General features: G+C 39.3%; 1 protein-coding gene across 3 annotated transcripts in view; it reads right to left on the bottom strand.

Moving 5' to 3' along the window:
- Nucleotides 1-807: 807 nt before the first annotated feature.
- Nucleotides 808-15,816, bottom strand: part of LOC143328688 (sodium/potassium/calcium exchanger 3-like) — a 169,051-nt gene continuing 154,042 nt past the window's right edge. The window contains exons 13-17 of one of the 3 annotated variants that reach the window (XM_076743968.1): nucleotides 15,331-15,497; nucleotides 10,650-10,764; nucleotides 9,929-10,041; nucleotides 5,245-5,310; nucleotides 808-5,079 (exon numbers count right to left, since the gene is read on the bottom strand). In XM_076743968.1, the coding sequence (XP_076600083.1) occupies nucleotides 4,930-5,079; nucleotides 5,245-5,310; nucleotides 9,929-10,041; nucleotides 10,650-10,764; nucleotides 15,331-15,497 (611 nt within the window). In that variant the 3' untranslated portion in view covers nucleotides 808-4,929. Of the gene's footprint in view, nucleotides 5,080-5,244; nucleotides 5,311-5,347; nucleotides 5,577-9,928; nucleotides 10,042-10,649; nucleotides 10,765-15,330; nucleotides 15,498-15,816 lie in introns of those variants that run through there. The other 2 variants (XR_013077836.1, XM_076743969.1) reach the window with 2 other exon arrangements.

Raw genomic sequence — 15,816 nt, 5'->3', positions numbered from 1 at the left:
AGAGTGGCAGAGAGCCTAAAAAAAATTCCAGATTTTTTCTCTTTCCACACTCCTCTCAGCCAAAATTTACACTCTACACGCATGATTTTTCCAAATTTGTAGACAAACTTCTTCTGTCTCTCACAATGTGGTCCAAAAATCAGAGAGATTTACAGAATTTGAATTAGCAGCCTCTAAGTGCGGCCACGTCTGTCTCTGCTCCTCATTGACTCCAATACAAAGATTTTCTGAGAGAAGCAGAACGGACCCGTTTTAAACTCGCAAGTATCAACAAAATATTTTCTGTAGAAACACCGAAATCACACCAAATTGTTCAGGAAGTCCTGACAGTGATGATGGTCTATGTATTTTTCTTGTTAGCATAAGCCCAAATGTGAGACCAGTGCAGAGGCAGAAAATCACTCTTTTTCTCCATGTTTCTGTCTGTCTGCCTAAGGGGCCCCTATCGTCAATGGCAACCACCTCAAGTTGCCGTGGCAACCTCTGAGCCTCAGTACTTCTCTGAGCACTCCTCTCCCACACATTTGAGGTTGAAAGAGAATAGATTACTGTATAAATAAATACTTGAAAAAGGGACGTTTGTTGTAGGTGTGCTCCTTGTATATAATATCATAATATTACTAGTATTAATTGTTTGAAATCTCTGAAGAATCTCATCATAATGTACACACTCCGGCAGTAGCCCCCATGGCCCTTTCAAAATTTCCCCAGAGGAAATTGTCTAGTTTACTTTTACTAATGTAAACATTTTGATTGCATAAAATTTACTTGTATTTTTGCGCACTTACGTAAGTACCTTAAGTAAATGATCTGAGTACTTCTTCAACGACTGACTTGTGTATATGACACAAAGTATACATTTACTCATTCACTCTAAATAATAGATACAAAGTTACTGGTCAGCCCTTCCAGGTATGTTTCTGCATGCATGTGTGAGTTTGAAGGTCCAACATAAAAGCTAATGATTTGACAAAGCTTCTGTTACCTTAAGCAAAGACAACTTTATTAATGCTCAGGTAGCAAATTGATCTCTAAAATTACATTTGAAACATCTAAACACAAAGTAAACCATTCTGTTGAAAAGTTTCTTGCGTAGTAGAGGTAAAGCTTGGATACATAGAGGAACGTATCTTCTGCAAACACTCACTCTCCATCTCATATTCTATACTAGCAACAAACATGCAGTCATCTAGAATATCCAGTTCAAACTAAATCCAGTGCCATCTAAAAACTCATTGGACTCTCATCCCAAAGTACATTAAGATTTACCATGAATAATTTAATATATTGCAGTATCTCCATGCGAGTAAACAAAGGACAATATCTTCAAAGGTCTCAAATGCATCAAAACAAAGGGGAGTACAAGGGAGACCTAGGATCTATGAAAATATATTCAACAGATATCCAGATTGAGACAAAAAATATATAAATACATTTACACCTATCTATATACATATGTACATCAGCAATATCACCCATGTGAATATCACAAATAATTTAGAAATCTTCTCTACAAGACGGCTCTTTTCAAAATGTGAGCATCTTTGTGGTAGTTTGGTTAGTTTGAAAGACATGGTAGCCTATGTTTAGGTGCAGTGAATAGCAGCACAGAATGTATTGAACCAAATAGTCTGTAGAATCAGTTGTAAGTATATGATACAAATAGTTTCTGATACATACAATAAACTGAAGAAATGCCCTGGGTTATAAAGACACTGATAATACTTCAAAACGTTAAAGGATGATACGTATGTGTGTTGTCGCCAGTGATAGATACTGGCTTGAGCCAGGAATGCTACAGTACACATACTTAAAGAGTCACTTCTTAATAATACTAAAATCACCAACTGCTATTGTTTTGAAACTAAACTTTGTGTACCAACAGTCATCAGCCTTTTTGGGTGTGGGAGACATAAAACACAATTGGTTGACCCTTCTGTCATTGGTTCCCCTGGCTTCCTAACAACTTCCTAGACTTACAGCAGAGACAGTGGTCAGGTGGTACACTTCTAATTCAAAATAGCTAGCTTGACCTAAAGAGTATTTAAGTCAGTGCACAGCAGGTAAGATGAATAAACAAAAATACAATTGTCTACAGGGGAGTGCACAATTAATATACATGATAAATTAAGTTTCCAATTAGAAAGATTTTTTTTTATTATTATAAAGAAATGTTTATTAGCAGTTCTTTCAGAGAATTCATGGAAGCTCATTTGTGCCAGGAAAAGAAGGAAAAGGTAGAAATGACAAATATAAAATAAGCCAGAATTATTATGTATTAAGTAAAAAGTATGACTTTCAAAATGAAATATAATTTAGTTAATGTCCCAATAAAATTGATTTTACTCCATCCAAATTCTGAGATAGTAAGGCTCAATGAGATACTAATTCAGAAATATTATAAAAAATTAAAGTAAAAGTAAAAATAAATTAATCCTAAACAAAGAATCTCATTATTTAGATTCATCATGATTAATTTTATTTTTGTCTTTCCTACCATTTTATTTTTTTTCTTTTTCTGATGGAAATGGGCTTCAATACAATTCCTCTAGAAATCAGCAAACTCAACAAAGAATAATGTACTTAATGTCTCAGAATATTGTCTCTATTTTCCCTAGAAAACATGTAGTTGTTTCAGGGAACCTTTTGAAGAAATTAGTAGGAGATTAATTTCTAAATGATGTCTTTGGTCACTGAGGTGCAGTAACATTTCTACCCTGATATGACAGCTTCTGATAACGAAAATCATTACCTCAAAATATAAATATTAAACTCTGCCTCCAGGCAGACATTCTGACCAGAATCTGCAGTATCTGATAATGATTGTAAACATTCAGCTCACTAGTATTTTGAGAATGCTGTGTAGCCATGATGATGTTTAGAGTTGTTGGCATCATGTTAATAACAGTCCTGCTTTGATTATTTGTATAGTCAATGCATATTTTCATAAAGCATGACAAGCTGTTACAGAAACACATTGAGACAACATTTAAAATTTGAATGCATCTTTTTAAACTATAATAAATTTGTGTAAATTTGATCATTAAAGCAGTCAATTTACATATTTGTAATCTCATAGTTGCATGACTGCGTTATATAATATTCCAAACTCATTTAAACCATGTTTTCTGGTCATAGCACATCCCGTTTGTCTGAAAGAAAAAATGTGGATGATATATAAACAAAAAACATATAATTTTTCACAATCCAAAGACAATATTTCCCAAATCTGATATTACTGATCAATAAATTAACATTCACCCGAAACAAATCAGACATGTCTTCCCTCAATCAGGAAAAAATGATTGGGGGCATATGACATTTCAAACGAACCTATGTGGAAGAAAAGCTGACATTTTGATGGATACTGTGTGAGAATCAACAGGCTTTGAAAGATGAGTATTCAGTGCATTGATGGAACTCTGAGGAATGGTTTAACTTTGCTGGCGTGCCTTGCCTCTGTAGTGAAATGAAAATCCCCTGTAGGGTTAACGATCCACACTGCACATGCTGTAAAAACTTGTAGGAATATTTATGTACCACAAACCTACCATGTATGGACAAATCTAGACAATAGGCATTACAAAATCAAAGAACTCCTCAGTCAAAATAAAGTTGATATCCCAACTTTAAGTATTAGAGCTAGGATAAAAGTCTTGACGCTATATATTGCATCTTTACTCCTACGATACCACCACTTAAATACCTAACCTCCTCTTTGGGACCTCAGGGGACTGAAGTAGGACATCCATCCACTACAGAGCAAATACTGTACCTCATCCAACTTGTTGGGTTGTTGTTTCAAATAATGCCACTGCTGTTTTGAGTCTTTTTGGTCAGTGTCTTTGAGAAGAGATAAGCAGCAGTTCATCTTACCACAACAATCTGCAAAAACATAACCATTGCTTCTTTAAAAACTTGATATGATAATTTCATACAAATCTGCTTCATTTTACAAGGATGCCATCCTTATAATCAGCATGCAGGAGGAGGAACAGTTACAGTCTACCGTCAGTGCAAGTTTGAATTCTGTTTTTAACATCCATACACATCACATAACTAAATCAATGAAATAAAGTCAACTTTCAGAGGAAATTGTGCTTGTTTGTACATAAGTGGTCATCTGAAAAGATCTTAGGTGTGGATTTCAGCAACCCTGGGTCCATAAGTAAAACCTGCTCTGGTGTTTCTTAACCTCCAGAGGAGAAATGTGCGTATGTCATGAATAAATAATAAATTTGACATCTGGGGGTATTTACAGAGGTACTACATGCTACTTACTGGAGGATTCTCCATAAAGCTAACATAAAGCTAATTAATTTCCAGTACAAGACACAGAAGCTACAGCTGTGATGCTATGTAAATAAATTTATTAAAAAAGGACTGGATAATTCCCTGGTTCTCTCTTTCTCTCTGTGTGTGCGCGCGCATGTGCGTGTGTGTGGGGAGACATACTCAACTACACCCTCCCATCCATTTACATCATTGCTTTTATCATTATTACTCTCAGCTAGCAGATGGAAGAGATCCACCTCTTCCTCTCAGTAAACATTACAAGTTTCACACCTAAATACAGGGAGTTTCAAGCAGTCGGACAAATACATCTTTTTTTTTTTTTCTCCCTCAGTGCTGTGCTGTGTGAGGTCTTGTAATGACTCCTTTCCATCCAGGGGGATCCCATACAGAGGGATCCCTTCCCACAAAAGTGAGTGTGAATCAGACCAGTGTCAAATGCTATTTGTAAACAATTCTTGCTTCTTGCTACCCTATATTTGGAATTTTACTATGTGGTTTGTCATTCCATCATCGGATATCACTTAATATTTCACTTTCACCTTGTAAACAGCACTTCTAGTATGAATGTTTGTGCACATATGTACATCAGTGTGTGTGTGTGTGTGTGTGTGTGTGTGTGTGTGTGTGTCAGTCTCAGTCATCCCGGCAGGTTGGCAGGTTGACAAACGTGAAGATGTTGTACTCGATAAGGCAGGAGAAACACAGGAAGACGGAGTAGAGGAGGAGACATGTGACACCCAGACGCTTGTCCAATGTCCACTTGTTTAGGTGAACTCCCAGGACCTGGAGAGACAGACAGGGTGGGGAAATGTGGGTGGAGATACAGATAAATGATCAATAGACAGAGTCAGAAAAAAAAAAACCCACATGGAGAGAACTCAGAAATCTGTCAGAGGCAGAAACTCTCCTGGTCATGAAGTGTGATAAGACATGCTGTTGTATACTCACAGTCAGAAACACTGATGCCAACAGGAGCCCCACAGAGAAGATCAGTCCTTTGCTGTTTAACTTGATCTGCAACAAGGTAATGTGTGAGAAATCACTAAAAAGACAAAGATGTAGAAAAAGAACTGCTTTCATCATGCTGATAAACTTAGAGCTGCTCTAACAAATACTTTCCCTCTCAGCTCTATAGCGAGTTTCATGGCCTAGACACAACAGGATTTAAAAAGGGAAACCAGAGCTGACCTTTGAAGGGATGGAGAGCCGGAGTGTCCAAAAAGGGGAAGCTTTTGTATCTTATCAGCTCTGTTGCACTATTCACTTTTATTTAACCTGCTCTGTAAGAGTAAAAAATGTTCCACAAAAGACAAACATTTTTTAGACAGTTATGAGCCAGGAGTTGACACAAATACATCTTCTGTAAAAATTCTGTAAACTTATTGTGCCATTAGTGACTGAGTTAAGCTACTGAGTTTGCTAACTGACTGTTAACAAGCTTATTAGCTCGGAGAGCTTTATTTTTCCTCTTCAATATTTTTTTTCTTGAACAAAATGGTGTGCAGCAGTCCAATCATAACAGGCCTAATTCCTTTAGCATGACATTGAGATGTCACCTCTGATCAGTCACACTGACAAAATTACTCGTCATGCTAGCAGCAAAATATTCTTCTCAAAGTTTTTAAAGGGAAGGGAGAGGAATAAAGGGAGAAACCAGACCAGATCACCAGACCTGGACCAGTCACACATCCAAGACTTTGGTTACAGGTAAACTGTACCATTTCCACCACAAAGCTGATCCACCATCCTGTCTTGTTTAATGAGTGCAGATTTAGTTAAATCTGTCTAAGACTATGTTTCATTGGAGTTAACGTATTTCATTAATATTTTATTAATATTTCATGTAACAATTTGGGCAGCCAACCGTTCTGAGTGCTTCCCTGATGTATTTCAGAAACACATCTAACATCACTACAGAGAGAGCAGAACATCACCATTTTGACAGTTGATAAAGGAAGATGCACCGTGGTGCTAAACACAACTGACTACCACGCATCCATTCACATCAGTGAAGCACTTAGAATGGGTGGTTTCCCATACTGGGCCTTCATCAAGACTGCAAAAAGATACAGAGCAGAAAGAGAAGAAAAGGACCATAAACAGAACAGCATTGTCATCCCTTACATTGCAAAGAGTATCTGAAAAACAGGGGATTTTCAACAAACACCACAGAGCAATGTAGTGTGTGCAGTGCAATGCAGCGAGGAATGCACGGACTTGTACACTGGGGAAACAAAGCAACCGCTCCGCAAATGCATAGCACAACACATGAGAGCCAACACCTCATGTCAAGACTAAGCTGTCCACCTACATCTCAAGGACAAGGGACATTCATTTGAGGACAACAATGTACATATTTTGGGCAGGGAAGACCGATGGTTTGAAAGAGCAGTGAAAGAAGCCATCCATGTCAAACTGGAAAGACCATCACTGAACAGAGGAGATGATCTAAGACATCACTTTTCAGCCACCTACAATGCAGTGCTGAGATCAGAGATGAAATGTCTTTTTCTTGAATAGTATATATAATAAAATAAGCCACTGCCCCTGAAAATGTCTGTGCACATCCCTGTTAACAGTGTTAAACAAAAACACTAACTTTCATTGTGTCACCTCTATCAGTTTTCTTAATTCCATTTAGCATACATTGACATGGTTAACCACCAAATCCTCCTCTCCACACTCGCTGAACTCGGCTTCTCAGGATCTGCTCTCCGCTGGTTTGAGTCCTACCTCTCAGGGAGATCCTTTGCAGTATCTTGGAGGGGAGAAATGTTTAAATCCCACTGCTTGTCCACAGGGGTACCTCAAGGGTCAGTGATTGGACCCCTTCTCTTTTCAATATACACACCACCGCACTTAGTGCAGTCATCTGCTCACATGGCTTCTCCATTCATATGCTGACAATACCCAGCTCCTCCTTTTCGTTCCCGCCTGCAACAGATCAGTATCCAGCTTGACTCAGCTCTGCTCACTCCCGCAAAATCTGCCAGAAACTTGGGTGTCATGATTGATGACCAAGTAACTTTCAAAGAGCATGTGGCCTCTGTTGCTCGGTCATGCCGATTTGCCCTGTACAACATCAGGAAGATCAGACCCTACCTGTCTGAGCATGCAACACAACTCCTAGTACAAGCGCTGGTACTATCACACCTCGACTATTGTAATTCCTTACTTGCAGGGCCCCCAGCATGCTTGCTAAAACCCTTGCAGATACTAAAGGGAGCTATAGCCCTGTCACGAGCCATACCAATAGTAGGAAATGTAGAGTTTCTCCCATCCATGTGTGATAATGCTTATAAAAGATGGGCTGAGAGTGGGCTGAATACAATTAATCAACTGTTTGTTGGAATGTATTTAAGTACTTTGCACAACTCCAAGACAAGTTTGCCTTACCCTTGAGTGACCTACAGTCATGAACAAAAGTATTGGTACCCCTCTGGAAGTGTTGATTTTCTAGCAAAAGTCACACACTTTGGAGGTTTTTTGATAAAATAACCAAACCAGGATCATTTCAATAACTTAACACAACTAAAACAACAATTGGTTTCCCCAAATTCAACACAAAATACTACCAAAATGCTGCGGGAAATAAAAACTGTCAACTGGAGTCTATTGTCCATTAGAAATGGACTGATATTTGTTAGGAATGCCAGCAGAGCTGATGTCTGATTACCCATAACCTTAATACAAGATTCTAACAATGAGAAATGTGCTTTTATCAGTACAAAAGACACTTGTTGTGAAGGGGTGCGTTTTGGTGGTATTTTGTGTTGAATTTGGGGAAACCAATTGTTGTTTTAGTTATGTTAAGTTATTGAAATGATCCTGGTTTGGTTATTTTATCAAAAAACCTCCAAAGTGTGCGCCTTTTTGCTAGAAAACCAACACTTCCAGAGGGGTGCCAATACTTTTGTTCATGACTGTATATGGATATGTACAAATTCGACATTAGATCACAAAAAATACGGACTGGGATACTATTAAAAGAGAACCAACCAATATAGAAACCCATTTTATACAACTGTTTGAACACCCTGCATCAACAAAAAAAACCCCCCCAAATATCCCATATGTATAAAAAGCTAATGCTAGACACAACAGATAACACCCTACATATCAAAGGACAGTGGGAACTGGAGCTGAATACAATAGTGGACAATGACGTCTGGGAAAACATGTGTTCCAGATTTCACAGGTGAATCGGGAGTCAGCTATGGAAAGAATTTGACTGGAAGGTTAAAATTAGGTTCTTTAGGACCCCGGGGGTATCCTGCATCTTTAGACATAATTCTACTAACAAATGCTGGAGGAACTGTGGTATGGTCAGTGACCATACTCATATATTTTGGAACTGCCCGAAAATTCAGGCATATTGGGAAAACATTAAAGAAGAAATGGACTCCTGTTTACCATAGACCAGTGTTACATACTGCATATTTTGTTGATGGCTGCAAGAAAAAGAATTAATTGGCTGAAACCTAACCCTCCCATGATTGACAAAAGGTCAAACAGATGGAACACATGACTGCCCAGCTACAACTAAAACTGCCTATTTTTTACAGGAAAATGGGCATCAGTTATTGGCTACCTTAGTTAGGAATCTCGTACTTTGTTTAGATGTAGAACTTTTGTGGGCTTGTGTGTAGGTAGATTTGAATATGGTGTCCTTTTGTCTCAGCCGAAACGAGCGCTGTCACTCCGCTGTTCATATCCTTCCACTGGCTCCCAGTTGCTGCCCGCATCAACTATAAGTCCTTGATGCTTGCCTAAAAAATTGCCACCAAAACCACTCTGACCTGCCTGAACTCCCTCATTCAGGTTAATGCTCCCCCCCCACACTCTGCCCAGGAACGGCACCTGGTGTTGCCAGATCAAAAAGGCCCCACGTCTCTAGCTAGACTCTTTTCTTCTGTGGTTCCCCGGTGTTGGAACGAAGTTACCAAAGTCCATTCATTCTGCAGACCTCTCGATCTTTAGAAAAAGACTAAAGGTCAAGCTCTTTACTGAACATCTTCTTTCTTAGAAAAAAAAATAACAAAAAAAACCTCTGTATTCACTTTATACACTCTATGCATTACTTCGTAGCTCTGCCTCATAACACCTATGTCCAATTGGACCAGAAAGTTGCGTTAGGGCACTTACTCTTGTTGTTCTCTCCTGTCCAGAACCTTGCTTGTGATGTATGAAAATCTCATATGTATGTCACTTTTAATAAAAGCGTCTGCCAAATAACAAATTGTAATTGTAATTGTAATTGCATACATATGGTTAGAGTTTTGACACTACAAATCCCATCATGGTTTCAGTGACCCAAACATGAAGTGTCGAAAAGAGCTGCAGAGATCAGGCTTCGTACACAGTCTTAGTACCCATTCCAAATTGCATACTTTTTCATTTTACTTAAAATTTTGCACGATGGGGTGTGATGGATGTATGAGCAAGTAGGTAAATCCAATGCTAAAATAAAGGTATGTCCCAAATGTATGCCTTGTATGAATACTGCATGCAACAGTACATAGTTTGTAAGGGCAGCTCTAGTACGTACTGAAAGTATGTGTATGATATATGTGGCTCCAGTGTGATCCTGTGAAGAAGGGGTGTCAAGTACATTGAGGAGTGTGCTACTTACATCAGAACCGTAGTTAATAGCAAGGGTCTTCAGGGCCCAAGGGAGACCAAGCCCGACCAAGATGTCAAACACATTACTGCCAATGGAGTTGGACACAGCCATGTCTCCCATTCCTGAGCAGACAGACAGAATTGGAGTTGTAAAACAGCAGGAACAGATGGGATGGGAAGAGAAAGGAACAGAAAGATGAAAGGAAAAGTGAGTGGGCAGTGAGGAGACAGGAAGGTACACAGAGGGTGTGGGGTGTGAGTGGAGGCTGGGACAGGTTGGGATAGAGGTAGACTGATACCGGCGAGATCAGTGGAGCTATCTGTCTGACTGAACCACCAAAAGAATGAAGTGATGAAGTCCTGGCACCTACAGAGTACAGGATGGACAACTAAACTGAGGTAGTGAGTATGTGTCTCCCAGTGAGCCCCCGTACACAGACAGAGAGACAGAGCCACTTAAATATTTGATGACAGGAGCAAGAACAAACACAGATGAAAGGTTGGAGGAAGGGACCCCGTAGGGCTGTCTTCCCTCTCCCCCTTCTTTTAAAGCATCAACACAGAGATGAAAGAGGGACAGTGGAAAAAGATGCTCCTCACCTATCTCTGTCTCTATCATCTCCTCACCTTTTGATAGTTGCTTCACTTTGATTCTGTTGTCTGGCTTCCATCTAGATGTGTGCTTTAAATGACAGATTGACCTGCGATTTTGTGTGTGTGTGCCTGATTACCTTGTCGTGCCACTATAAGACTTGCCATGCAGTCTGGGACACTGGTACCGGCTGCCAGGAAGGTGATACCCATGATGACATCTGGGATACCAAGAGTGAAACCTATCACTGTTACCTGACAGACAGACAAAGACAGAGAAAGACTATTACTGCTTGTATTTTGGAAGACATGTATGTCCTTCTGTGTCCTTCGTGCATGCAAGGCATGACACCAAGACACCGAAATGGGAACCCACTCATGCAAAAAAACAGCTCCATACACTAATAGTCTACAACTTTACAGGGGAACCATCAGCTAGCCAGAAACATGTCTCCAAATGAATGTTGCTCTTTGTCTGCTGAATCTGTAAAAAGTAAAAAAAAAAATCTGTTTGCTGCATGTTCACTATATCACCTTTATACTTTATACTTCCCTCAAGTGACAAAAAACAATTAAAGCAACTCGAAAGCGACCATTCCCTTGCTAATGCCAATAATATTATGTGTCTGCTTGGTGTGCACACGTTCAGTAGTTTGCTAACACACTGGTCATGAGAACTTTAAAAAGCCAGCGCGTTTGACATATTAAAGTCTTGAAAAATTCATATGTTTAAAATGTTAGCAAACTATTACCATTTTACACATCCAGCAGAAATTCTGTGGCCCTTCTATAAAAGAAGATCATAAAACAGAGGAGGTTAGCTCCATGGTATACCTCCCAAACTCGCAAGTTAAATCAAACCGTGAAAAGTTGAAAGAAAATGGCATTCTACCAATTTGGAAGAATTTTGTTTTGCCTGGTAAGACAGTCTTAAAACATACAGGAAAGCCCTCTGTAGTGCCAGAGGAGCCTATTGCTCTTCACTAGGTTCACCATGTTTCTCTTCAGCACTGTAGCCAGGCTGACATAGATCCATAATTGTGTTGAACCATGTATTTCCTTAGCCTTCAGTAGTAATGACTTCATGAGCTTCTTTAATGATAAAATTCTTACAATTAGAGACAGAATTAATCACCTGCTGCCCTCAATAGGAACTGATTTATTTTCAGATTTTTAAACTATTTTTCTTCTGTTGACCATCACCAACTAATTTCAATAATTTTGCCACCAAAATCGCAATCCCAACTAAGATGCATAAAGAAATTTTACCCTTGATTGGCACTTCTTTATTAGATACAGTATGATCAACCTGTCTTTATCAACAGGCTACGTATCACAGTCCTTTAGAATAGCTGTAATAAAACCTGTTCTTAAAAAGTCTACTCTTGATCCAGGGGTTTTAGCCAACTATAGACCTGTAACCTCCTGACTACCAGAAGTTCAAATTTGTACTCTGTGTAGGACATTTGTAAACTTGAATATCTCCCACCCACTGCATACTACTGAATTATCTCCTTTTGCTATCTACAGCAGGGACGGACTGACCATCTGGCATAGCGGGCATTTTCCCGGCGGGCCGACGTGCTATTTGGGCTGACAGTAGGCCACTTTTTTCTAATTCTAAATATTGGTCTGACTGGCCCATAATACCAGACAGTTGATCAGCTGCCTGATTGACATAGTACTGGCCTAATCACATCGTTAAACACCAACCCCTTTCACTTTGGTCCTGCCGGCGTAATGGATTTGGCAAAACAGTCAGAGCAAGAGTTTGTTCATAACCATCGACCGACCCTCGACACGCTGGTCTGCGGCCCAGAGGTTATTTTCTTCACTGACACATGACGGGGCTCATCTCGCCCAATCATATCATGAAACACTTCCCCTCTTTTGCGTCGATAACGTAATCTGTTAGGATCTTTGAAAATGGACAGAAAACAAAAAGGAGGTGCAGAGAAACTGCGAGAAAAGAAGAAGCTGGCTCTTCAAGCCAACGCTGCCAAATGTGCAAAAATTTCTGATATGTTTGCCACAGCCTTCATCAGCTCCCATGGCTGAGGACAGTGGTGGTGGTGGCGACATTGAACAGGGACATGCAGTAAAACCTGTGGTAAGCTGGACTGCGTTCAGAACACTTGTAATGAGTAAAGCAACTCAACCCCTTGGTAAATCTGATAATGATAAAACGTCAATAACATATTTTTGGCTAATGTTCTATGACCAGGTTAGTTTGTATTTTAGTTTGTTAGTAATACCTGTATACGCAGGTATTTATAACACAATGTGTATGTAGCCCTCTCCCTCATTCATGTCATCATCCCTCTTAAGTTTTCAGTTTCTACGCTGCTATTTTTATCTTGAAGATTGACCAATAATTAAATCTCTCTCTCTCTTTCTCTCTCAAACATACATGCACAGAGTTCAAAGTTCATTCAGGACTTCAGCTACATTCATCCTTTTGGACTGGGTAAGTTCACAATTTAAGAGTACTACTCTTGGAAGAGTTAGCATCTGATCCATCATTTCTCATCTCTATTCTTTCACTTTCTCTTTTCTTCCTCCCTGAAACACAGAGGTACACCCAATAGAATGAATCCTGCTTAAAGATCCATTACTGTGATGGAGTGGTGGACTTTTTGTGTTAATAAATTACACTTTTTGGAAGTATTTAATGTGTCCACTCTCACTGATTCCCGTTAACTCATGGCATGGCTTAAGGTACGTGGTTTTAAAGAGTTGCACAGTTGTTGAGTTGGTATACACATTCAAGAGACCGAAAAGACAGAAAAAGGTGTGCGTTATTGAATGTGGTGGGCCGGTCTGGTCCAAAATGCCAGGGCTGATTTTTTGTCCCAGTCTGCCCCTGATCTACAGAGAACATTAAGGGCTTTTCAATGATACCAAATGTGAAGGGGTGGGGCTTTTGTACCTTTCTCTTTCTCATTAAGGAAAATGGCATCCATCAATGCAAGCGCATTTTCTAGGAAGAGGAAAAGTAAGTGCATAATACTTTTTACTGAGCAAAATTTGACTTGAAATGTTGTTGGCATATTTTAGATAAGTCTCTTAACTACACATTAAAACATTGTCTGAATTATTTTAACTGTGTTTTATATAGTATTAGTATTTAAGTGTTTAAAAGAGTCCAAAAAAAAAAATCTTTTAAAAAAAAATGTTTTCAGTATTCTAATTACCTTACAAAGATTAGGGAATTTAAAAACAATTGTGATTGGACAATATTTTTTTTCCTGGTAGTCAGGAGGATATCTAACCTAACCCTTTCTCTCAAAAATTCTTCAGAAAGCAGTTGCTAATCAGTTACATTACAATAGTTTATTTGGGGATTTCCAGTCAAGATAGTGCATCATAGCACAGAGACAGCACTGGTTAAAGTTAAAAATGACCTTCTATCTGCATCAGATAAAGGACTCTGCAGTAGTCTTGTTAGATCTCAGTGCTGCACCATTGACCATGGTATCCTATTGCAGAGACTGGAACACTTCATTGGCATTAAGAGAACTGTGCTAAGATGGTTTAAATCCAACTTTTCAGATCAATGTCAATTTTTACACGTTAATGATGATTCCTCTGTGCATGCTAAAGCCAGCCATGAAGTTCTGCAGGGTTCTGTGCTTGGACCAATTCTATTCACCTGTATATGCACCCTTTAGGGAATATTTTCAGGAACCACAATGAAATTTCCTTGCTGTGCAGATGAAACCCAGCTGTATTTATCAATAAAGCCAGAAGAAACCAATCAATTAACTAGACTCCAAGCGTGTCTTGAGGACATAAAAACTTGGATGACCTGCAATTTTCTGTTGCTAAATTTGGACCAAACTGAAGTTATAGTACTATGCCCTAAACACCTTAGAAACTCACTATCTGATGACATAGCAATTATGGATGGCATTACGCTGGCCTCCAAAGAATCTGGGAGTTATCTTTGATCAGGATATGTCCTTTCACTCCCATGTAAACAAAACTTCAAGGACCGCCTTTTTTCACATACGTGACATTGCAAAAATCAGGCACATCCTGTCTCAAAATGATGCAGAAAAACTAGTCCAAGCATTCGTAACTTTCAGGTTGGATTACTGCAATTCCTTACTATCAGGCTGCCCAAATTTGTAGCTGAAAATTCTCCAGTTGATCCTGATCCTGCAGCATGTGTTCTGACAAAAACGAGGAAGAGAGATCATATTTCTCTGATATTAGCCACTCTGCACTGGCTCTGTGTAAAATCCAGAATAGAATTTAAAATCCTTCTCCTTACTTACAAAGCTATAAATGGTCAGGCACCATCTTATCTTAAAGAGCTCATAGTACCTTATTATCCCACTAGGACACCGCATTCCCAGAATGCAGGCCTACTTATGGTTCCTAAAGTCTCCAAAAGCAGAATGGGAGCCAGAGCCTTTAGCTATCAAGCTTCTCTCCTGTGGAATCATCTTCCAGTCTTTATCCAGGAGGCAGACGCTGTCTCCACATTTAAGAGTCATCTTAAAACATTCCTTTTTCATGAAGCTAATAGAGTAGTTAGGCCTGGCTCAGGCTTGCCTTGGACCAGCCCTTAGTTATGCTGCTATGAGATTAGACTGTCGGGGACTTCCAATGGCACAGAGGGCTCCTCTGTTCTTCCCTCCTTTGCTACCTGCATACTCTCTTTTCCTACCAAGACACATTACTTGCTTCTAGAAAATTTAAAGGTGTAATGCAAATAACTGACTTAAAAAGAATAGAATCACGCAGACTATGGCAAAAGAGCATATCACTGAAACTTTTTTCATCTACATCTTCTTTTTTCTACCCGTCTCTCACCATCCAAACCATGATGTAGGAGAAGGCAGCAATCCACAGGGTGGACGAGACAAAGGACAGCATGAACCAGTTGTCCCAGCGAGGTGTGGAGCAGTTGGGGACTGTGAAGTACAGCAGCAGGCAAAGAGGCCAGGCCAGCAGCCACTTCAGCTTGTTACACACACCGGCTGCACATAAACAGGGCAAAAGACAAAGTCAATACTGGACTGGACTGTGTAGAGAGAGGGAGGAAGGGTTAAAAGACAGATTATTATGTGATCTCATTGTATAAATGTCCTCTAAAACAGACAGTAAACACTGTTGTCCACCCAAGAATAGCTTGCTGTCCGATTTATAAGTTTTTGAACAATATTCATTGAAGTTTATGTCATGATCCGGTTTGTTTAGTTTTGTTATTTCCTGTTTTATTTTGAAGGTTTTCCTTATGTGTCACATTTTGCTTTATAGCCTGTATTTTCCCACCCGTTTAATTGTCCTATTGTTTTC

Source organism: Chaetodon auriga, chromosome 11 (genome assembly GCF_051107435.1).
Source record: "Chaetodon auriga isolate fChaAug3 chromosome 11, fChaAug3.hap1, whole genome shotgun sequence".
Lineage (NCBI taxonomy): Eukaryota > Metazoa > Chordata > Actinopteri > Chaetodontiformes > Chaetodontidae > Chaetodon > Chaetodon auriga.
The sequence above is the reverse complement of the archived record's forward strand: the minus strand, read 5'-3'. Positions and strand labels throughout refer to the sequence as shown.